The following is a 24,804-nucleotide window of genomic DNA, read 5'->3' on the forward strand; positions in this document are numbered from 1 at the left end:
ACTGGATTTTGCTGACTCTCTTGCAAGTCTTCAGAAGACTTTGGTAAGGAATCTAGGGATAAGCATTGAGGCATACAGTGTTCAGAACCTAGGAACAAGGAGCCTGCTGCCCAATTGATGTAGGGGTTATGCTTTTGTAACCAGGGCATTCCTAGAACCATCGGATAATGGGCTGATTTTATAATGTCAAATTGGATCCTCTCTTGATGGTGGTTTATAGAGAGTAGGATCTCTTTAGTCTGAAGAGTTATGGGTCCTGAGGATAGAGGTCTCCCATCAATAGCCTCTACAGGTTGCATTGTTTCTCGGCTTTCATGTGGAATGTTGTGAGCAGTGACCCAATCATGATCTAGGAATACGCCCGTGGCTCCGCAATCTACTAATTCCAGGATGGGGTAAGATTCTTTCTTGGAAGGCGATAGGAATGCCTGTAGAATCACAAGGTTATTTTGTCCAGGAGAATCCAAGGAAGGAATTGATGTGGGGCAAATATCTCTCTCCTGAAACTGTGCCCCTTCTAGGATCGGGAGCTGGTGTTTCCCGAACGCCGTGGAGGAGCAACAGGGCATTCTCTCACGAGGTGTTTATCGGAGGCGCAATACATGCACAGACCAGTGTGAATCCGTCGCATCCTTTCTTGTGGGGATAATGGGTCCACGGAAGGCCCCCAGTTGCATGGGTTCTGGGTCCGGGGTTGGAGAAACTGTGGGCTCAGGTCTAGACGGGTGTTCTGTGGCGGCCTTTTGGAAAGCCGATTTAGACTTCTTTTTCTCCGCTCTTCTTTCTTGGATTCGGAAGTCTATCTGCAAGGAAAGGTCCATGAGAGCCTGGAAGGAGCTTGGGCGAGCTACCCTAGCTAACTCATCCTTTATTTCTTCATTCAGACCTCTTCGGAAGAGGGTGAAGCTGGCTTCTTGAGACCAATCTGCTTCCTTCACTAGTTGTTTAAAACGGGTCACATAAGTGAGCACATCCTGGGATCGTTGTTGAAATTCGAGTAGTCGTTCTTGAGCGCTGTAAACCTGCTCCGGGCGATCAAGCATGGCCTTTAGATCTGCCACAAACGTATCATAATCATCCAGGAGGGCGTCGCCCGAATTGACTAGGGAGGTTGCCCAGGTCAAGGTATTTCCAGTGAGGTGTGAGATCATGAACCCCACCCTTGCTCTAGGAGTGGAAAAGTAGTAGGGCTTGAAGGTGAAGTGCACTAAACATGGATCAAGGAAAGCACGGAGAGTCTTTGAAGAACCATCATATTTGTCCACTACTCCTCCCAATAACACGCTTTCCTTAGTTGCAGAATTTCGTGACAAAACTAGTTGTTTTAATGCAGCTTTCTCAGCCTCAAGGTTCTGTACCTCCGTGGTTAGTTCCTGCATTCCTCGCATGAGGTCTTGAACAGCGGCTTCCATCTCTGTATCTGTATCGTTTTTTAGGCGTCTCAATCTGTCACAAGTCTCTCCCCTTCTCACCTGCTTTTCTCTCACACGCAGCCCTTTTATTTTATGCCTCTCACGTTCTTGATATCCAACCTTTCTGAGACCCATGAGGTCTTTATTGATATTTCATTTGTTTACTGGGTACTTATAATCCGCATATAAAACAAAGGGTGTTTCAAGGTGCCACAAGGTGAGGGGGGGAAAGGTCCTACGAGGCCTTGTATCATTTGGATCGTGCAAGTGCAGTAAAAAGAAGTGCAGGCGAGTGAGGGGTGTCAATGCTAAAATGGGAAGGGAAGAGTGGAGAGCACGCGAGGAGGAGGTGGGGAAGAGGGCTCCTGGGCTAGGTGAGTGCTACAGGGAGGCCAGGTGCCAGGGGAAGGCTGGGAGTGCTTGGAATGAGGGTCCACATGATATGTGCGAGGACAGGGCTGGATCGGGCGCTGTAGGGGTTTTGGCCCCGTCAGGCTAGTACAGGGGGGGGGAGCTCAGTAGGGCAAGTGCAGGTTTGGGGGTGGGGAGGTCAGGGGAGAACAAAGTGCTGGGGCTGGACTGGGCAAGGAGTGCCTGGTGCCCTGTATGACTCAGAAGGAACCAAGCAGCCTGTCAAAATGCAGTGGAGGGGGACATTGGCGGGGTAGGAGGGGAAGAGAAAAGGAGGGTCTTGAGAAAGTTGCTGAACTTAAGGATATCCAGCAAAAGCCTGAGAGGGACAGGGAGGCCATTCCAGAGGGAGGCTCCTGCAGTGGAGAGAGATCTACCCCCTCCCCACTCTCTGCTTGGAAAAGCGTCTGGTCTGCAGAGCATTGGAGCTAGAAGACTGAAGGGCTCTAGGAGGGAGGTATTTAGGGAGAGAGTTGGATGTAGGGGGGTCCCAGGCCCCATAAAGCTTTGTGGATGATGCAACGGGTCTTGAACTTGATCCTTGCAAAATCCGGGAGCCAGTGGAGAGATTTTAGGGCTAGATAGATGCAGTCCTTGGGCTTGAGGCCAAGGATAAGTCTTGCAGTCCTGTTTTGGATTAGGTGAAGGGGGCGAAGGGAGGATTTAGGCAGAGTGAGGAAGAGGTTGTTGCAGGAATGCAGCCTTGAGAGAACCAGAGCTCTGGGGACAGTGAGCTTCTGGGGGAAGGTGAGGAAATGGAGAATGCCTCTGAGGAGGTGCAGCTGGAAGTGGGCCTTCTTGGCAAGGTCCGCGATGTGAGGAGAAGAAGGAGAGAGAGGAGTTGTAGATGACACCAAGGTTTTTGCCTCACAAGAAGGTGAGGGGAGGGAGCCCATGAAGGGCGGCCAGAGGGTAGGAGAGAGCTGGAGTCCCAATGAGAAGATCTCAGTCTTACTGGCATGAAAGCAGAGATTGTTATAGCAGTTAGACTGTCAGGAATCAGAGAGGAAGAAGAGGAGAAAGTGGATGCAAGATTGAAGAAGAGCTGCGTGTCGTCCACATAACACTGGAAGTGATGAGAGGAGGCGGAGATCAAATGGGCCAGAGGGGCAAGGTAGATGTTGAAGAGCCACCGCGAGCGGATAGAGCCTTGAGGGACGCCGCAGGTGGAGAGTGTGGTGGGGGAGAGATAAGGGTCCAGTTGAACCTGGGAAGGTTGGTCAGAGAGGAAGGAGTTCAGCCTGTCCAATACCAGGTCTGTGATGCCAAGGGTATCACAGACCAGATGTATAAGGGTGGCCTGACTAACCGTATCAGAGGCAGAGGATATGTGAAGGAGGATGAGAACGGAAGGACAGTTGAAATTGATATTTGAGAGCAGGTTTTCACAGGTGTTCAGGAGTGCAGTTTCTGTGCCTCTGGCTGCCCTGAAGCCAGACTGGTGGTCGTGGAGACAAACAACAGATTCAGTGTGGTGGGTAAACTGGGAGATGACCCGCTACTCCAGGAGTTTGTGCACGAAGGGGGTAATGGAGATAGGATAGTAGTTTGCTGCACAGGAGGGGTGGCAGAAGGCAGAGACTTTCATAGAGAGGACTTGTTCAGAGATTTCATCCGGAGGTATGGGCGAGAAAGAGGAGAGTAGGAGGAAAGGGGAGAAGGGGGCCAAAGAAGGCCTGAGAGCGAGTGAGGGAGAAGGGAGGGGTGCAGAGGAGAGTGAGGACAGGATATCCTGAGTTTTGGTTATGAAGTGAGAGGCCAGTGGAGTGCAGTTGTTCTGGGATGGCAGAGGAGAGGTGGAGACTGCAGAAGGATTTTGAACAGTTCTGCCATGTTGTTAGTGGCCCCAGAGATGCAGACTTGGATATCTTTTTTCTTCTTCAAGCAAATTTATATATTTATTCGTATTTGTATAGCGTGCAAAAGCCCAGTGGCATTGTGGCACCTGTTACAGAATTATCACGTGACACTTGTTACATAGAGTGAGCATATTTGTATAGTATAATTATACAGTTGTCATATGAATTGTTTAGAAATAAGATATATGTACACAGATTACATTACATTTATATTACAATATACAATTTTGAGGAAGAGTGGTAGTAGGGTGCTAACAGAGTTAGTTAAGAACAGTGGTTTTGAGATTTTTACGGAAAGCATAGATGGATGATTCTGCTCTAAGGAGGGCAGGGAGTGAGTTACATAGTTTAGGTGCAATGTATGAGAAGCCTAACTCTCTGGCTTGCAATGTATGAGAAGCCTAACCCTCTGGCTTTGGCTCTCTGGATGCGGGGGATGTGCAGTTGTTTGGTATACTGAGTTCTGGTTGGGTTAGCAGATACGGTTCTTGATATAGCTTCTGATATGTATGTGGGAGCTGTGCGGTGGATGCATCTATGCGTGATCGTGAGGATTTTGAGTGTGATGCGGTCTTTGACCTGGAGCCACTGCACTGCTTGTCTGGCTTGATATACATGTTCTCTTCTGGGGATGCTCATAGCAGCTTGTAGAGCTTTTTTTTGTGTGGTTTGTAGTTTGTGTAGGTTCTTGGAGGAGGTGCCAGCCAGTTGAGCATTGCAATAGTCGAGTTTGGCACATATGGATGCTTTGGCTATTGCAAGGCAATTGGGTTTGGATAGTTAGGATTTAATGGCACTGATACGTTTGGTGCTGTATGCTGACGCGGAGGCTATGGCGCTAACTTGTTTGTTCATAGATAAATTAGCATTGATGTAAACACCCAGTGTCTTGACAGGGGAAGAGACAGTGATGGTGGAATTATCTATGTTAAAGTTGGAGTATTGAGGATTTAGCTTAGCTATTGTGGCTTTACGCCCGAGGATAAGGATTTCAGTCTTATCCCCATTTAGGCACAAGCCATTGACAGCCATCCATGCTTGGATTGTAGCATAGATTTTGTGTAAGGCCGTGGCATCTTGGTGATAGGAGCCAGATAGTGGTAGGAGTACTTGAGTATCGTCCGCATAATTTGTATATGCTATCCCCATAGAGTCAAGTAGGTCAAAGAGAGGTTTAGTAAATAGGTTGTAGAGGGTAGGGGCTGTACAGGAGCTTTGGGGTACTCCGCAGTGCATGGTTGTGGGTTTGGTGTTTGCTATGTTGGAGAACACATTCATGGCCCTGCCGTCCAGGAAGGAAGGAATCCGAGAGGCTGCTTGTTTAGAGACACGGGCTGCCTGAGTGAGATGGGTAGTTAGAGTCTTGTGATCAACCAGATCAAAGGCTGCTGATAGATCAAAAAGGAGGAGGAGGGCAGGCTTACCTTTGTCCATGATCTGGGAGATTGGGTTTTTTAGGCACTTGGCTAAAGGTTAAAGGCAGCGCGGAGGTCTGTAGAGACACACTAATCCTGCCACTTTGGGGATTATACTGGTTACCCGGCACCTCAATGATCCCCGATTCCACATTGATCATTTATCAGTTACCCGTAGGTACTTACTGCTCACAATTGCAACTAAGTTCTCTCTTCCCCCACACGCATTACGCCGCGCTGTGAAAACAACAAAAACATGAATTAGGACGAGGCGCCCGGGTACCTTCCAAAATAAAGCCAACAACAGAAACTTCCCAAGCTACTCCATGATTTACTCTGCCATTTTGTACTTTAGACATATTCATACAGAAAATAAATGGTCAAGTTCAACTGTTAGGTTATCATTTTATTAAATAAATACTTTCTTAAAAATGATGTTCCTTTATTTTCTTTCAAAATGAATATATTAGTCGAAAAACAAAGTGAAAGTGTCTTCAATATAGCACCCTCTTGGGGAAACAGGTCACAGATATGTGTAATGTTTATATTTTATTAACTTGATAATACATTTAAAGCCTAGATGAGTTTGTTGAATTTCACTTGAGTTATGTAATCCCTTCATTTGGCAGATTGGGAGGGGGCATGGATTTCAGGGGGGAAAAGGCTGTTGTGCCCGAGCCCCAGAAACTGTTAAAGGAGAGTTCCGGGACTTTTTTTTTATTGTCCCTACGGGTCGGCCATGTGTTTGTAAGCATAAATCGGTAGATCGTAGGAAACTTTCCTATGGACCTTACCCGACTTTTCGCCCCTTATCGCACTCGAAATCAGCCTCCATTTTGTGATAATCCTATCATTCCGCCGCATCGACCTGGCTCACCTGCCTTTGCGGCACTAAATCAAATCCCCCGCCCCTGAAACAGACTTTATCAAAACATTCATATTCCCCGCCTCTATCCGTGACGTGACTGTGCTGCGTAGGCAAACGCGCCCAGGCGTCTTCTACGCGACTCCACACAGACCCCGGAAATCAACACAGATCAGCTCACAATACAGCGCACCACAATTCGGAATATGAAACTGTACTTTGAAATCAAACCGCAAGATTGTAAATGTGGTAAAGTACATTTATTTGACATCAAATGTTTAGAGAATATTCAGCGATTTGCATTTTTATTTGCTCATGTTCCAAAAAGTTCGTATTGAGGAACGCGATGGTCCTTTGCTGTACACAGGGTCTTAGAGCATCTCACAATACAGCACCACAATTCGGAATGTGAAACCGTGGTTTAAAAGCAAACGGCAAGATTGTACATTTGGCAAAGTACGTTTATTGGACATCAAATGTTTAGAGAATATTCAGCGATTTGCATTTTTCTTTGCTCTCGATCCAAATTAGTTCGTCTTGAGGGAAGCGATGTTCGTGTGCAGTACACAGGGTGTTGGTTTACGATAAAAATAAGCTCTTCTGTCGCACTGATAATCGCATGGCTGTTCCAACAACGAGGCGCTAGGCCACCACAATGGTAGGTATGTTGCATCTAACCGTTAGTACCGCGTAAGGGCATACTTGTACTTGGCGATCGTCCCATAAAATGGTCAGGGTGGTAACGTTGTTCACGCGGAGAAGCAACTGGCGGCTGTAGAAGCCGTCCGCCGGTGTCTGGTACTCGTGACACAGACAGTAGTGAATGATGTACCTAAAAACATAAAAAATGAAATTAGTCTCACCATCAGATCCTTATTAAAATTATTCATTTCATAGCGAGGACAGCGCTACTGGGTGTACACAAGTGTTTAAAGGCGTGGCGAGGCATGGAGGGGGGGGGGAGTGCAGGTGGAGAGTGGAAGGGCCCAGGACTGAGGTCGCAGACAGTGGACCAGTTGTAGCAGGGGAGAGGGAGAGAGAAAGCAGAAGCAAAGAGGAAGGTTTTGAGGTGCTTCAGTAAAAGCAGATGTTTCTCCTCAAGATAGTGCGCGGTAGAAAACAATATGCCACATAGAACGAACAAGTACAACTGAACCCGTCTTTAAAGCCACTGTATAGTAATGAAATTGCGGTATAAACTCATCAAAAGTTACTTACATTATATTTGCATTTTCCATTGTGTCTCTGTGTAGGGCAGACCCGAAACACCACTCCTTCTTTGCCGACGTTACTTCTTCTAATGAACGTGGCTCATCGTTTCGTTTCTGAAATTTTATTCATTATCTTTTCTTAGTCTTTCAGGATGGTCCCGGCCTGTCAAGGTCAAATCACAATAGAACCTTATACTGGGTCGTGGGCCGTTCCGCCACCCGAGCAAAACATCAAAGCAGCTGACCTTCACTTTGAGCGAGCACACATTTCTAGTTAGCTGCAGTTAGTTTTAGGGACATCTTGTCTGCGTGCCTTTTTTTTTATTGTCCCTATGGGTCGGCCATGTTTTTGCAATACGGAAACATTCTATAATTTTTGTAAAAATGATTTATATTACTGTTTGGTTTAATTGCAATGGGCCTGCAACATGAGGAGACTCGAGAGAACAGACAATCAAATTACAATCATTTAAACCGTGATGTGTATTTCTCAATGAGCTCTGCTTTAGGTGGACATGGAACAGAGGCAATGTTGGGTGGCAATGCAGTTGTCCCCTGCATAGGTTCGTTCACCACTCCATGTATGTGCCTATCGAGGACATCTACGATAAGTCTCTCAATAAACTCATATTGCATATCCTCAAACACTGGTTTGATCACCCATTGTTTACTTCTTTTAGTGAAGGCCTTATTGTAGCGAAGCGTCCCTAAAGTTCCGGTCGTCCTACTTTGTTGACGGCCAACATTATGGTTATGTGCCAAGACCGCTAAAAGAGTCCGATTTATCATGCCTTCCATGCCAAAATGCAATCTTTTGGGCCTGTACTTGAGGCACATATTGTGGAACACCTCCAAATCTCCTGTGTGGCAGAATTCCGTGAGTCCCCTCAAAGCTTTTGTTATAGTTTTATCAAATACAATCTTTTCAATGGCTTTGTGAGTGGGTGATGAAGGAATCAACCACTTCTTCTTCCGTGCCTCCTCTGTGGACAAATGGCCATGTTCACATTTGTGGAAATGCTCATTTGTCGACCATCGATGTACGTTGCTACAGTGCAACATTACTGACCGCCATTTTTCCAGTAGAATTTCCAACGACCCTTCACATGTTTTTGAGCTCCACCAAAGATGGTTGCTGATTGACTTGGACCACTGTGAAATACCTTGCAATTCTTTTTTTTTACCTGCAGCAGACAATTTTTTATTGATTGATTTTGCAAGATGCCAAACGTCAAATTGGTGATTTATATTTTTGTACTGTTCTCTCATTGTCTTGGCAATTGAAACGTGTCTGTCCGTGGCTATCAGGTCGATCACCATTCCCCGCGATTGTAGTTCTTGCAATGATGCTACAAAGCCAACTTTCTCCATGGCCACTGAGGATGTACTTTGTGACACCTGCACGACCACCGAACTCACAATTTTCTTACTTTCCATGTCCTGAAAGTGGTAGGTGCAGTACTTGGCTGAAAATCCTGGGCTGTCGCACTGTCCATCACCGGCTAGCCTGAAGCGTTTGCCCGCGAATGTACTTTCCATTGACATTTTTTCCATTCTCCAAGCTTCGCTGATGGCTGGAAATAGATAATCGGTTTGGTATTTGTAGAACTGACTTTTCGCAATGAAATGGATTCCCACAAACTGAAAGAAATACTGTAACTTTTTAAAACTTGAACCACTAAAAAGTGCGGCCGCTGCACAAAGTAGATTGCCTGCTGGCAGTTGCCCCAGCATGGGTTGTGCAGACCATGCGAACGGATGATATTGTGTACAGGTGGCATGTATTTTAAGGTTAGTGCCTCGAATTGCACGAGTCACATTAATCAATGGCTCCCCACATACTTCCCCACCAACCGAATGCCCACATTTCATCATCATAATAATATCCATCAAACAGCTATCGAATACAATGAATTTGGCCTCTTTCCTTATACTTTCACTCTGCATCCCAGCTGGTTCGGCCTGTAACGTTGAGGACATGTCACTCGCATGAAAGGTACAATCTCTGATATCGTCTTCCGCTATGCTGAGTGATATTGATGGTGTTTCATTGTCGTCCACGTCATTCTCTTCCATTGCAACATCTGTTCCTTGTCCGGAGATGGGAGAAAAAAACAATGTCTTCAACTTTCGCGCGCTCTTATTTTTTGCGGGTGTGGATTCTGTGAATTGATCTCCGACTGCATCCAAACTACCAGGAGGACATTCACTATCAATGGCTGGTGGTGGTATAGCTCCGTTGTCAATCACTTCATATTCTTCCCATTGGCACGATGCATCTCCAGTCTCAAGTCCCTGCCAAAAGGTTTGACAAGCAACATCTCTCGTTCGCTTCACTGTCTGTGTAGATTTAGTTCTTACACCCACTCGCAACTAGAGGACAGATTAGAAAAGGGATGTTCAGTTTAAACACAACTTACAGTATTGAACTATTGACAGTGAAAGACAACATAATATAGTGAACAGGACACTAACCTTCTTTTGCTTTCTTTTCTTTGAAACTTTCTTGCCTCGAACTTCAACATCTGGACGCTGTTGCTCCGACTCGTGTGTGCATGTCTCCACTTCCTCTCGCGCTGCAACGACTATATTTTCATGATAAGCACATCCATCACTCACTGAGGCTCCATCGACTCCCTGAAACATAGAACTTTCATTAGTATGTATAATAATATTGAAAACACAAAATGTACTTGGGGACCAATACCCATACGTACATCTCAATAGCAAAACACGAATGAACGCATTGTGTAGAACATTCAAACGACAATAGTTCACGCATTGTTGATCTAGTTAGATTGAACTGTCAAGATCCATACCTCGGGCTCCGCATAGACTTCCATTGATGATATTATTGAAGATGACGCTTCAGCAACTCCCTGAAACACAGTAATTGCATTAGTATGCTTTTCTATTTTGTTAAAAAGAACATAAACTTTGAGCAGGCGTCAACGGCTCATCTAAATAGACCTGCACAAATGATCAGTTGTCTAAAATAAATAATGGATATGTAAATATGATTCGATTTGCTCGATCGTTGGAAGTGTCACCACCCAGAGATCTGCATCAACTACTAGGGGTGATGTTCTTGTAGAAGAAGCTCCGTCATCTCCCTGAAACATAGTACTTGCGTTAATAAAGAAGGAAGTATAGCGGATGTAATCACGTCATATGATTTCGCTTGATCGAACTGTCAGTATCCATACCTCGAAATGCATAAGAACATCAAGGGACGATGTAACTGCGGTGCACACTTCTGCAAGCTGTTGCGCCGACCCGTAACTGCATGCTCCCCCTTCTACTTGGACTAATGCTCCATCGACTCCCTGAAACATAGGACTTTCATTAGTAATGAACACAATATTGAAAAAAGAAGACAAATAGGAGGGCGACGACAGAAGGACATATCAATGGCTAAAAACGAAAGAAACGTACCTCGAGCATCTGAGTGACATCTACGGTTGTCGTCAATGCGTTGGACTCCTCAGCATCTCCCTGAAAGACAGTACTTGCATTATTTTGGATAACAATAATTATAACTGAAAACAAAGACTAGAGGACGAGTACAAGGGTGTACCATTAGGTAAAATAATTACACGATCAATTAAAACTATTGATTTACATGCCTAAAACAAGTCAGTGTCAGAATAGCTAAGTAAGATTACCCGATAGGCGCTTGAAGTGGCTGATGACTGCAATAACGACACGGATGGAGAATCTTCCGCCTTCATATTGAGTGGATACATAAATGGGGAAATTATTGTTAGCTACTGCTACACACTACCGCAAGGCCGAGAACTAGATCCGTAAACTTGACTCACCAGTGGAGGCATGTGGACGAATAGAGTGGGAATAGCGGTTGAGAGCAATTTTCGCCTCGCTCGCGGTGTTTTCTTCTTTATTAGCAATGATGTGGAGTACATGTCTGGGCTAAAGTGCCTGCTGCAGATGCGGTATCGATCACCCCTCTTGTCCGCAAAGACTTCTAGGACTCTACTTTCTAGCTCAGAGGCTGGATATCCGCAATATCGGACCCATCCTCTTATCTGATCTATTGTCTTAGGGAAAACATGCATTATAGTACCTTCAGATTTGTTATGGGTCTTCGAAGGGCAACCGCCAATGGAACAGGCAGGCATTATGGAAAGTTCTGAAAAGTAAAGATCAACAATTCTCTATGAATACCAATGTGTTAAAACAGTAAATGACACATAAAAGGTTCAATGCAAGGTCCGTTTTGGTTCTTGGAACTATACACGTTATTCACATGCGGATAAGTATTTCAATAACTTTCAAAAAATAGAAAAAGTAATTTGACTAAACTCAGAACATGTGACTAGTTCCTTGCATGTACTGTCGTGAACGAAAAGAAAACATGGATGCAATTTGATGACTACTAGCAAATAGATATAAATTAAAAAATTGGACGCAAAATGATTATGGTACATGGACTTACCTTGACGAACAAACAGTTAGATGCAGGGATCAGAGTAGTTTCTTGTCGTAGAACAGGGAGCAGTTCACAGGTTGCAAACTGACGAGTTTGCTCAAAGTGGTCACGGAAGTTCACAGAGACGAAGAGCAGATAACCAGCACCTTCACGGGTTGACTAGCAAAGCGCAAAGAAGTTCTCATTAGAAATATGAGGTGGGTTATAAAGAATTCGAACCAGGGGTGTGTTTGTGAATGAATGACGTGTATATGTCGTGGCATTATGTGGATTGCAGGGGGCCGTCCAGCGTGAGGGGGATGCTTGGCAGGAGACACGGGGTCTGGAGGTAGACATGGGAACAACAAACCCATGCTCTATAGACCACTTTGAAGTGTACATGGTCTTTGGCACCTCTTGGCCTTTATCGCTCCCTGACAGCTCCACTTGCCAGCAGCTCAAGTACCCCGGTGCGAACTGCCTTTGATAGGGCGGGGGGTGGATCGGGGCGGTGGTCGTGCAGACAAGACACAGGAAGACTCGTGAATGGAGACACACTTATGTGGATTGCAGGGGGCCGTCCAGCGTGAGGGGGATGCTTGGCAGGAGACACGGGGTCTGGAGGTAGACATGGGAACAACAAACCCATGCTCTATAGACCACTTTGAAGTGTACATGGTCTTTGGCACCTCTTGGCCTTTATCGCTCCCTGACAGCTCCACTTGCCAGCAGCTCAAGTACCCCGGTGCGAACTGCCTTTGATAGGGCGGGGGGTGGATCGGGGCGGTGGTCGTGCAGACAAGACACAGGAAGACTCGTGAATGGAGACACACTTATGTGGATTGCAGGGGGCCGTCCAGCGTGAGGGGGATGCTTGGCAGGAGACACGGGGTCTGGAGGTAGACATGGGAACAACAAACCCATGCTCTATAGACCACTTTGAAGTGTACATGGTCTTTGGCACCTCTTGGCCTTTATCGCTCCCTGACAGCTCCACTTGCCAGCAGCTCAAGTACCCCGGTGCGAACTGCCTTTGATAGGGCGGGGGGTGGATCGGGGCGGTGGTCGTGCAGACAAGACCCGTTTGCCGCAGGGCCTCACCAAGGAGAGGCCATCTAACTGAATGTAAGAGGATGGCTGCAGGATCTACTACATGGAAGGCAGGGGGGTGAGTTTATAAATACCTCACCCTCCCAGGAGAATATACACTAGATTCATTTAAAAAATCAAAACAACCATTGTTAAAATATATGTTGGGCTTTATTTTAGATTTTAATTAAACATAAATAATAAACATTACACATTGTAAAGTTGAGGTTGCAGCACATCGAGGGAAAATCCGCGGTATTGTCCACTGTCACTGGGGAAATGTTGTCTAATGGCAAGTACCGCACAGGCAGGTATTACTCTCCGAACGCGGTGTCCGAGCCTCCCGTGAAGCCACCAAGTGAAGCAACGATAGGCCACCAGCCTGTACCACCTGTGAAAAAAAAAGATGCAAACTGTATTAAACTGACCAAACTTTCTTATCAATGTCGATTCAGGTAACACATGTCATTTTTCTTAGAAAAAAATTATATCTAGAAAATGCACTATATGGAACCAATTTACATGCGTTCCAATGATATGTAAATGTAATTTTATATGTGGGAGACGACCATGAAATAGTGGTGGCATCACTGACATCACAAACAGAGTATACTTACTCGTTACTCGGATTACGCGGACGAACAGTGCCACGAAGTTCGTGCATAAGCACCATCATCATCCTCAACACTGTCCGTGAGAGGCAGGCTTCCCTGAACTCTGGCAGCTCGGTGATGCATTGCGGACTTTGCTCGCCTTCCTGCTGACTTTGCTCGCTTTCCGAAATGTAGGCCAAGCACCCGGAATTTTCACGGCAGCAGCAGTTCTCCTCCTCAGTTGGCATTAGCTCGCACCGATTGCACGTGCACCAGGTGGAGACGCCGTCCATGCGACATGGTCCAGGCTCTTCATCCGTTGACTGGTCCTCCCAACTGCCGTCCGAATCCCCATCGTTTTCGCGTGCTTGCCTTTCCAGTAGTTCTTCCTCGGTGTACTCGGGCTCGTACATATACGGCATTATTGTGGCCATTGTGCGGTAAAGATAGTAAAATAATTTATAGCGGTGGTACTGGTATCTGTTCACACGGGCTACAAGCGGCGAAGGTAGCTGACCAGAGCACTGAAACGAGTCACAGAATACTCAAAGTAACACAGAGAGAGGAATGGAATCGAAAATCTGCTGCTGTATGTTGTGAAACGGTCTGTTTATACTTATTGGGGAAAGAGGCGTCCTGCCATTTCCATGGCAACACGTCAATAGCTGAGGCGCAGCGATTGTTGACACGAGACGTGCTTGAAATGGGCAGTACGCGTCTGCTGATGTCAGGCTCAGGGGCGGGGGATTTGATTTAGTGCCGCAAAGGCAGGTGAGCCAGGTCGATGCGGCGGAATGATAGGATTATCACAAAATGGAGGCTGATTTCGAGTGCGATAAGGGGCGAAAAGTCGGGTAAGGTCCATAGGAAAGTTTCCTACGATCTACCGATTTATGCTTACAAACACATGGCCGACCCGTAGGGACAATAAAAAAAAAGTCCCGGAACTCTCCTTTAAAATGGCCCTGCTTCCAGGTAGTTGGAAACGTGGGTGCAACTTGCACAGTTCTTTGCCTTTTTATTCCTACTATGCACTACAGTCTGTCCTCATTAATAAACAAGCATTGGCAATGCCAACAGTTTGGGCTTTTCCTAACTACCAATGAAACGGTAAACGCTGAAAAATGTTGAGTATGTGGGCACACGATAGCTGTGCCTGGCAAATGCTCCTTTAGTACCTACACATGAGGCAACATGCTGACAGTCACATAATCAATTCTCTGCGACAGGAGGATAGCTCATGGGCAACATGCTCGCTTTAGAAGCAAGATGACGCAGAGCAACACAGGTTTGATCCCGGGGTCCGCGCTTAGAAACCTCTGGGTATTAAGCACGTTATAAATAACCTATCATATCATATCGGGAGGGCTGGCATCTTCTCCTGCATATGCAAAATTAGCGTCACTGATACCGCAAGTGTATTTGTTAGCCCCCCTGCCTATAACCCTTGGTTCCCGCTTCGGAGGATAGCCCTCATTGACTTGCGACAGCAAACGGCAAATGGTAGCACAGTATGCGTCTCGGAAAACTGTATTAGAACTTGAGGATTTCAAATTCTGGATCACTCATGCGACTTCAGCTGTTCACACAAACACAGGAAGTGAACCTTGACGCCTTGAATATGCCTGACTAAGTAGGCCATTGAATCCTCTCCCAAAACATGGTCTCCTACATGGGGCTCATACCTTCCGCCAGGGGTGTTGCTAGGTCTGGAAAAGATCCAGGGCTATGCCAATGTTGGGACTGTCAGGACTGGGGGCTAGCTAGCCTTTTTGGTTATAACCCCTGAGCTTCTATCCAGGGCTACAACCAGAATACCCAGGCCTATAGCCCGCTCAGCCCCCCTAGCAACGCCTCTGCCTTTCGCACGTGATTGCATAAGGTGGGGGCTTCTCCAATCTTCTAAACAAAAGAAGTGCTCACCCGCTTAAAGAAAACACAAAATGCAGACTCTTGCAGCATTGTGAACTCAAATATCCACGTCAAACAAAGCGCCATTGTCGCAAGCAGAGCAGGGAGTTTCTTGTGCTCTCGTTACTGCTGTGGGTCATGCTTCTATGGATGGCAAGCTGCTGCACTAACCTCGATATTATACACTGTGCTAGAAAATGCAGGTGGGACCTCTAGGGGGCGACAGGATGTGTCAATTTCAAAAGTGGCTACATTTCAAATATGTTATGTAGTAAATGATCCAGAAATGCGGTTACCAAAAACATTGCGTAAAAACATGTCTCGAAAAATAAAAACTCCAATCACCACGCAAATGAGCTTAAACCATGGGCAGGCATGTAAGCCATTGCCCTGCTTTCTTCCGCAAAGCCTATATGACCAGCAGGCCTTGACATCATAAACACGCGCTCTAGAGCATTTAGCTTCATGCACAAATATTAACAGGCCCACTCCACCTCTCCCACCTTTATAAGGGCGCCCCACGCACAAAACTCACCCCTGGAACTGGGAGGCGCAATTAAATCACTAGGTGGCATTTTGTGGGCGGTTGGGATGTAAGCCTCGAAGCACGGTTACTGTCTGATTTTGTAACTCATAGTGGCCTTTTAAATCAGCACAATGTGGTTGAGCGCAGCAAGCCTTTTAGAAGCATGGATTGTTTACCTACGTGACTGGGGGCTCCTAAATGAACAAGAGGCACTCAAACACTAAGGCCTGCACAAGGGGTGGGAAAGTTGGGGGGGCTTATTTATGTCAAGAAGGGTGGGGAACGTGCCATAGGCACTCATTGTAGCACTCTCTCTCTCTCTTGCAGCATTTGAACAGCTACTATGACACATCCTATGACCACGCAATGGTCAAAACCTTACCCTAACATCCCCAATCTATCCATTACCTCTCCCGAAACCTCATTCCGGTTTCGCTACTCCCCTCCAACCCCTCATATCCAACCATCGTTACCCTAACCCTCCTTCCCTGCTGAGGTTGCGGCACCCTGTATAAGCATCAACTTGCAGCAGGTCCCAACACCGCAGTGGGGGTGGTTGGTACATGCCACTCCTGCGCATCGGAGCTGTGGACCCGGTCACAGAACTGTATGCAAAGTTATGTTATTTCATGAGCTGTGATGTAACAGACACATGAATCCTCCATAAGTAGCATTTTCTGTAAAGTCGTGAATTGACGCGATTCACGGATGATGGTTTAAGGGCCACTTTTTTTGATGCGAGGGGCCAGCCACTTTTATTTGGGTGTCCGGGCCTATTTCTTGTCCCAGTCCGACCCTGGCCTGTTGATCACCAGGGACCCAAGTACCATAAAGAGGAGTTGAGAGGGAGAGTCCCGCACAACAGTGGCAGGGATAACCCCACTAACTGAGATACAGGAGAACTTCCTTGTGGCAGTACTTGGCAGGGAAGTGAACCAAGTGGGCCAGGTCAAGGAAGTAGAGATGCCAGGGTCACAGATACTCACAACACTCAGAGTGGGTATTGTAAGTTTGAAGCCTAAGGAGAAGGAAGACCAGGCGAATGGAGTCATTCTCCTGGTAACCCGGACCGGAAGGAAGGTCCATAGGGCCTGGGGAAGGGAGCCATTCCCCTGGGCTATTGGTCAGGACAAGGGAGACATTCTCCTGCCTTACCAAGAAAGTAAGATGTGGAACTATGCTATCAGAGGAAGGGAGCCATTCCTCGACAATGTATGAGACACAAGACTATTCTAAGATTGGGGAACTGTTTGAACTAACCAGGCGCCACGGCCCAGAAGAAGGGAGCCATTCCTCCTGACAATGTCTGAGACACGAGACTATTCTAAGATTGGGGAACTGTTTGAACTAACCAGGCACCACGGCCCAGGAGAAGGGAGCCATTCCTCCTGACAATGTCTGAGACACGAGACTGTTCTAAGATTGGGGAACTGTTTGAACTAACCAGGCAACACGGCCCAGGAGAAGGGAGCCATTCCTCCTGACAATGTCTGAGACACGAGACTGTTCTAAGATTGGGGAACTGTTTCAACTAACCAGGCACCACGGCCCAGGAGAAGGGAGCCATTCCTCCTGACAATGTCTGAGACACGAGAGTGTTCTAAGATTGGGGAACTGTTTGAACTAACCAGGCACCACGGCCCAGGAGAAGGGAGCCATTCCTCCTGACAATGTCTGAGACACGAGACTGTTCTAAGATTGGGGAACTGTTTCAACTAACCAGGCACCACAGCCCATGAGAAGGGAGCCATTCCTCCTGACAATGTGTGAGACACAAGACTGTTCTAAGATTGGGGAACTGTTTCAACTAACCAGGCACCACGGCCCAGGAGAAGGGAGCCATTCCTCCTGACAATGTCTGAGACACGAGACTGTTCTAAGATTGGGGAACTGTTTCAACTAACCAGGCACCACAGCCCATGAGAAGGGAGTAATTCTCCTGGGAACAGAACTGAGCTGCCTCATTACTTCATTTCTAGTGTAAGGGGCAGAAGTAGGGTTTTCTTGACACAGAAAGGTGGACACTTTTGAATTGACAAGACACCCGGACAGACACCTTGTCTTTAGCCAAAGCAGGGCAACCTCCCCTCTCACCCCGCCGCCCTTTAGGAACAGCGATAGACAGGTTTTTTCTTGCTTTCTTCTTTAATAAAGGTCTTTAGCCACAAACATGCCACCTTTGTGTCAGACTCCTTCTTCTGCCCTCCTTTGCAATACCCAGGAGCTACTTTTGGCTCCTTACCCAATCTGAATTCTGAGCCTTGAAGAAGCTTTAGGGATTGGAAGGAGCAATAGTTAGGAGCAGGGGCTGCCCACAAAATGGTTTACACATACACATATATATAGCCAAAGGAGTTTCCTTTAAACTTCCTTTTAGATTGGGTTTTATATACCCTTTAAAGATCTTCACAATGTAGAATTTACATTTATTCTGTAGCTGTTTTAGGAGAAAAAATATTTTCTTTGTACTGAAATTTCTATCAAATCCACACTTCAGTGAATTCCCCTCTCAGGAATATGACTTTTCCCCGTCTCAGTTAAACATTCCTAATAGCAGACAGCGAACAAACAATTCTCCTCAGACGTTACGATATTAGCAATGCCAGTGCACAGGCCATGCAGGGTGCCACTTCACTATGCATCTTAAGGAGCAGAGTACCTCCATCCCTACACATGATGATGATGATGATGGCCACTGCAGAGTTTCACCACTTTATAGGTCTACGCCCCATACTCTACGATTAGAGAACCCGGTGAGGGTCAACCATTGTTCTGATAAAGAAATGTCTTAGTGCCCCCACTCCCCCCACAGGGTCTTCATAGAAGGAGGAGATACTGTACCGATTACTGCTGTGAGTGCGGAGACCACTGTAGAAACCACCAACAAGGCAGCGATCAAGACCCAGCGAGGGATGGACACGGTGACCAGCAGGCGAGAGCAGCACTCTATTGAGGGAAGAGAAGGATGAAATGGAGGAATCGCTGAATATACAGAAATCAGGGGAGGAGCCTGGGGTGACGCGCTCATGGCCTGCTGCAGTCCCAATCGTGCTCTGGGTGCAACAGATCCCTTCATATTACATTATTTTATAAAACAGATTTCTCAACAGGTTTGACATAGACAGACAACACAAGGTAACAGTAATTCGAGAATAGTGCATTGTAAAGAGTGTGAAATGAAGGTAAAGAGACTGTGGACGACAAAACACACACACACACACACACACACACACACACACACACACACACACACACACACACACACACACACACACACACACACACACACACACACACACACACACACACACACACACACACACACACACACACACACACACACACACACACACACACACACACACACACACACACACACACACACACACACACACACACACACACACACACACACACACACACACACACACACACACACACACACACACACACACACACACACACACACACACACACACACACACACACACACACACACACACACACACACACACACACACACACTCTCTCTCTCTCTCTCTCTCTCTCTCTCTCTCTCTCTCTCTCTCTCTCTCTCTCTCTCTTTACCTACCTTGTAGGGGCTATGTGTGGATACCTGCCTTGTGGGGACTAACCCTTCCCAATGTTTTAGAAATGGGCTAATAGCAGAACTATGTTCAGAAAAAATTCATAATACAGGATCCAACTTCATATTTGCAAATTTGGGATGGATTGCACCATAAGCAAATGGAAAAAAGCTTACTTTATAGTACTCAATATACATTATACAATTGTATTTGTACATGTGAGTACCTGCCTGCATTTTAGCCATCACAACAGATGGATTTTGATGGTTTAGCATTTCCCACAAGATGTTTAATTTACATGTGAAACTTAAAAAGGCACTTAGTGTCTGAATTAAACACTATTATAAACACTCAAAATGTTCCAGAAAAGTTAACTGGGACAGAGGAGATGACTTGATTGACCCAGGCTGACACACTGAGCCCAAAAAGGAATAAAGAATTCTAATTCGGATTTCATTCTTTCACAGGCATCATCTTCCCTGCTAACTCATATCTCCTCTTTAGAAATGGTGTAATGGAAATGACGTTCATTTCTCCTTTTGGAATGTGTATACTAATAGTGGAGTTAACTTTCCTCTAGGGGGCATGTTTGATTATGGAAAAGTTAACATTTTCCACAGAGATCGTGTGCGATAATCATGAAAAAGTCCCCACAGAGACAGTGTTCACTTGCAATTATATTGAGGTCCCCACAGAGATGGTGTGTGATTACAATGATGGTAAGATCCCCATGGAGATGGTGTGTGATTAGGACTATACTCAAGTACCCACAGAGACAGTGGGCCTCATCAGCCTCCATTGTTCTGTGGCATGCAGGTTATAAAGATGGTAACATGTTCATCTTCACCAGTAGCCAGTGGGGGAGCTAAAAGCCTAAATGACCACTTAAGAAAAGCTATTCAGTTTGCTTGCCAGTCGCAAAAGGGCTCACCGCCCTCCTCCTCTCTACACGTGTGTTTGTGTTTGGTGGAAGCAAGGGGTGGCATTTCAGTGGAAAGTATGTTGAAAAGCCCAATTGTGGCCCTGGGTGCCTGGTTTTATTTGTGATGATAAATCTGACAATGTATGACCTTTTAGAAAATATTTGTTAAGATTAGTTAACTCCACCTTCTATACCGCGATAACCATGATATACCGTCATTTGGCAAGAATGTTATTGTACAGTCATAAAACTAATACCGTGACACCCCTACTAGGGAGCGGGGTGGGAAGTGATGAGTAGGAAACACGGGGTACAAGTCAGTTTGAGGCTGATTCCAAATAAAGAAGGCTGTGCCTGTTCCTGTTCCCGGTGTCAACGTCGCTCTTGTGTGCGACACTGTGTGGTGGCCTAAGTCCCAGGCAGTCCCCAAGATGTCCATGACCCGGACAATCTGGATACTGGCAATGACCATGAGGGACCGGCAATGGGGTTAAAGTGGGCATGGACACCAAGGATAGGGTATGTGATAATGTTTTTTGAAATTAGAATTGGTTTGAATGGGCAAAGAAATTCTGCTCGTGGCTACAGCCTGAAGTGCTGGACAGGATTGCAGGAAACATTTGCAAAGAGCATCAGCAAGGATGGCAAAGCATGGTTTTGCAAATCTGTCCTGTGTTTTATTTATCCAAAGTGTCAAATTTAAGTACAAATAATAGTTATATAACTTTGGTGAATGGACAGTGGGCCTGGCCCTTGGCAAGGACAAATGCCTACTATGATTTACTTATTGGGGCATGCGGCATGGCCGAAGCTCTAGGTTTAAATGGGGAAAAAAATTCTGCTTGCGGTTGCAGCCCGGAAGTGCTGGACGGGATTGCAGCAAACCTGCCCACGGAGCATCAGCAAGGACCTGAAAGCATTTTTTCGAAAATTCTCTCCTGTGGTTTACTTTGAAAGTGTCAAAAGTAAGTACAAAAAATAGTGATATAACTTTGCTGCCTCGGCAGTGTCTACTCTGATTTGCCTATTGAGGAATGCAGAATGGCCAAAGCCCATGCCGCATGGATAGTGGAGACTGGCCATGGCTGAAAGCCATGAGCACTGGCTATTGGTCACATTATGAGGGTATGGACACTGACCTAGGATGCAGGGTAGTTGCAAGAGATAGTGGGGGTGGTTTGGTGGGGCTGGGGTCATAGACAAGCCTCATGACTTAGGCAATTCAACCATGACTTGCATCCCCAGCATGTGCTGCTAATGGCAAACATTAGTATGCTTTGCAAAAAATGTTTGTTAAAGGAGGTTTACAATTCTTTCATATATGTTAAAAGAGGAATCATTAATAACTGGTAAACAATGATATAACATCATGAAACATTTTCACTCATAAAATTCTATTAAATGAACAGGAAAAACGTTGTTAAAAGGACTTTATGGTTAATTTGCACTAATAAAAACCTATGAAATTGTTAAAGGGATGTTATGGCTACAAGTAAAACCGAACACTCCCAGAAATTTGCCAGTTATGGTAAGCTAAGAAACCATAAATTGCGCCACCACCGTGCACTGCCAAGACGGACATCAAAGATAACATCACAAATGTCATTGATGACATCAGTGATGACAGCACATATGAAATACATGTTGATGTAAAGTCCCTTTAAAGGGTTGTGTTTATAATGTTGGTAATGAGATGTTGGGGGTGATTGGAAGACCTGTCATGAACTACTGAATGTATTAAAGAATGTACTCCTCTAAAAACATTATATTGAACTGTTGTTGTTAATACAAGAACTTAATCATACATACACATAGACAATGGCTGCAGCATGCACCATAGAAGTGCAATATTTTTTACTCTGGTAATTTTGGCTAGTAAAACAATAAATGCTACCCTATGACAGTTTTGAGTAATGTTAAACATGGAATAAATAGCTAACAATTCAAGACTAACTACATACTTGTGTTAGTACCAACAATACAAATGAGAACCCACAATGCATAACAATCAGATGCACATGCAGTCAAATTACTGTTTATTATACAGAATATCTGATCACGCAGCTACATCAAAAACAAAGCTCCATCTGAGCCTCAAGTTAGGCATTCACGCACCACTTCGGTGGACATTAGCCGCAGACACGGCTACCCACCTGCATGCATCAGAATGAAGTGACGACCTACGACAAAAATTCAGGTCTAGCTGGACACAATGTTTTCGGCTTCATAGACCAGACTAAGATCACAAAGCACAACACCACTCTCATCAAAACGCAGTGATGACCTGTGACAATATTCGGTGTAGCTCACTCACGCACTTTCCTGACCACCTCAGTACCCATCCACATGTCTGATCTTGATGTGTAGCTTACTGCAGCTCAGCCAGCCCACCTAACTCATTATCCTGGCAAAATGCACACAAGCATTCTAATCATTCTGTCAATGTTCCCAGACCTTGGACTTTGTTCCCCCAAGGGCGTTCCCACCACAAGCGCGTTGAGGCCATATTAATGGGATAAAGGACAAACTACTACTCCAGTATTCTGAAAACTGATTTGGAATGTATTTTAAAAGTGATGTGTTAGTGCTCTTAGCAGAGCACACCAAGGTGAATGTGTATGTAAAAGTAGTGACTGTTTTAGTGTGTGACTTGCTGTGGTTTTTCTTTGCTATGAGTTTGTCTAAGGCCTAAATAAATAACTGCATTTCATTAATGTTGCCTAGTTCTGTGTCCTCTCTCATCTAAACCTTGCTATCCAGTCACAATGCACAGATAGAGTTTGGCTAGACGTCCCGCAGATTAACCACAGATTAACCACAGGATTACAAGCTGTGGTAGGGCAGAGCAGATTTTTGGAATCCGTAGGACCCTATGGGGATTTAGGCAAAATTACTGTCTGCTGTAATTTCGCCAGTGGTAATTCCGTCAGTTTTGTCATTTTCTGGTGTCAAGGTGGAGGATTTACCTACAGCATTTTGTTGGAGGAAAATCCTCCACCTTACCATCAAAGTTATACTACAGCAGTCCGGTAATGTGGTAGCTTAATTATGCCTCAATATTGCGTTTTTAGCACACCACTGTACTTGTAATGAGGCCCATTATTGTTTTTCCCTATTTAGCAGAATAGGGTGGCCTCGTAGAATCCGTTCACAGGACTGATTCTGAAAATCTATCTGAACACATACCTATTTCTGAAACACAGTGCATACTAACTTCTACATTACAGCATAGAACCACTGTTTGGACCCAGATTTTAAATACACTTATTGGTAGAAATGTATGAGATACATAATGTCCAAAGTTGAAATGCATTGCACCCCAATCCTATAATATAATACATACTTACAAGTACAATACAATCTATAACTTCTGCTGAAATCCAATGTATACCCTTTGCTGAAATACAGCACATTACACACACAGAAGCACAGTAAATGATGACTGATTAAATTCAGTACCAATTTCCAGGTGTAATAAACCTATTGAAATGCAGAATTCACACAGGAAAGGCTTATTACTGAACTGAAGCGCTGACAAACAGAGCATCCCTGCTGCTGTAGTGAGAAAGATTCCCAGTACTGAGACATAGTGCACACCCACTGCTGAAACACATCACATACCACATTCTGAAATCAAATACAAACTAGTCGCTAAAAATGAACTTGTGCCAACTGCTGAAATGCGTTTTATACCCACCACTGAGATATATCACACCATTCTGGTGCTCTATATTATAATGAAACAATCATTGGCAAGAGCCAAGGAAACATAAGAGGGCCTAACAAGTGCAAGGTGGTCATCCAGCCACCATACCATGTCAGGAAAGTCTAACACATGAGACAGAGGCAAACCTCAATGCTGAGGAGAAGCAGTGGACAGGTATTAAAGGAAAAGCAGTCAAGGCAGGGTAACGGTTGCATGACCTTTAATGGGTGGACCATGTGGTCTGACAGCTGCACCTAGACCAGGGTCCCTGAATGGAAAAGCCACTGAAAACCCCTATAAAGAAGCTTGTGTTGTGGAAAGACCTGGTTGTGATATTAAAGTCAAGTGTTTGAGAGCTGAAAGATCTGAACTCTTTTTGTTTGAAAGGTGGAAGATTTGAACTTGGGGAAGGGAACCCCTGTGTTTGATGAACCTCTTCGAACTTGGGCAAGAGAACCCCTGCATTTGATTAACTACTGTGAACTTGGGGAAGGGAACCCCTGTGTGATTACAAGCCAAAGAGCTAGTAGGAGTTCTGAACTTCACTCTGAACACTATTCCTTTTTGATGCTGATATCCCTACATGTTGCATGCAGTTATTTGTGAGGGCAAGTATAGGTTTTGGACATAGACAGAAGTTTTGCTTTGGACTTCCTGACATAGACTATCCTTATTTTTCTTTAGGTAGGGAAATCCCACCTTAGCATAGGGCAAGTTAGACATTATTCCACCCTGCATTTTAAGTTAATTAAAACTTTGTTTAGAACATTTGAAACTGTTGTGTGTATATACTCTGAATTGGTACAAATTGGGGAACCCTTATGTTGCTGTAGTACAACAACCCTCAGGGAAGAAAACGATTGTGAGA

The 24,804-nt window shown here is 45.4% G+C and overlaps 1 protein-coding gene across 2 annotated transcripts in view; it reads right to left on the minus strand.

Annotated features, from left to right (window-relative positions):
* The window catches only part of LOC138580089 (C-type lectin domain family 2 member B-like), a 137,919-nt gene that overhangs the window by 56,011 nt on the left and 57,104 nt on the right, over nt 1-24,804 (minus strand). The window contains exons 2-3 of one of the 2 annotated variants that reach the window (XM_069650363.1): nt 18,563-18,667; nt 5,284-5,334 (exon numbers count right to left, since the gene is read on the minus strand). In XM_069650363.1, coding sequence (XP_069506464.1) covers nt 5,284-5,334; nt 18,563-18,667 — 156 coding nt within the window. The remainder of the gene's footprint in view (nt 1-5,283; nt 5,335-18,562; nt 18,668-24,804) is intronic. The other variant, XM_069650364.1, reaches the window with a different exon arrangement.

Source organism: Ambystoma mexicanum, chromosome 3p (assembly GCF_040938575.1).
Source record: "Ambystoma mexicanum isolate Mex_15411 chromosome 3p, UKY_AmexF1_1, whole genome shotgun sequence".
NCBI lineage: Eukaryota > Metazoa > Chordata > Amphibia > Caudata > Ambystomatidae > Ambystoma > Ambystoma mexicanum.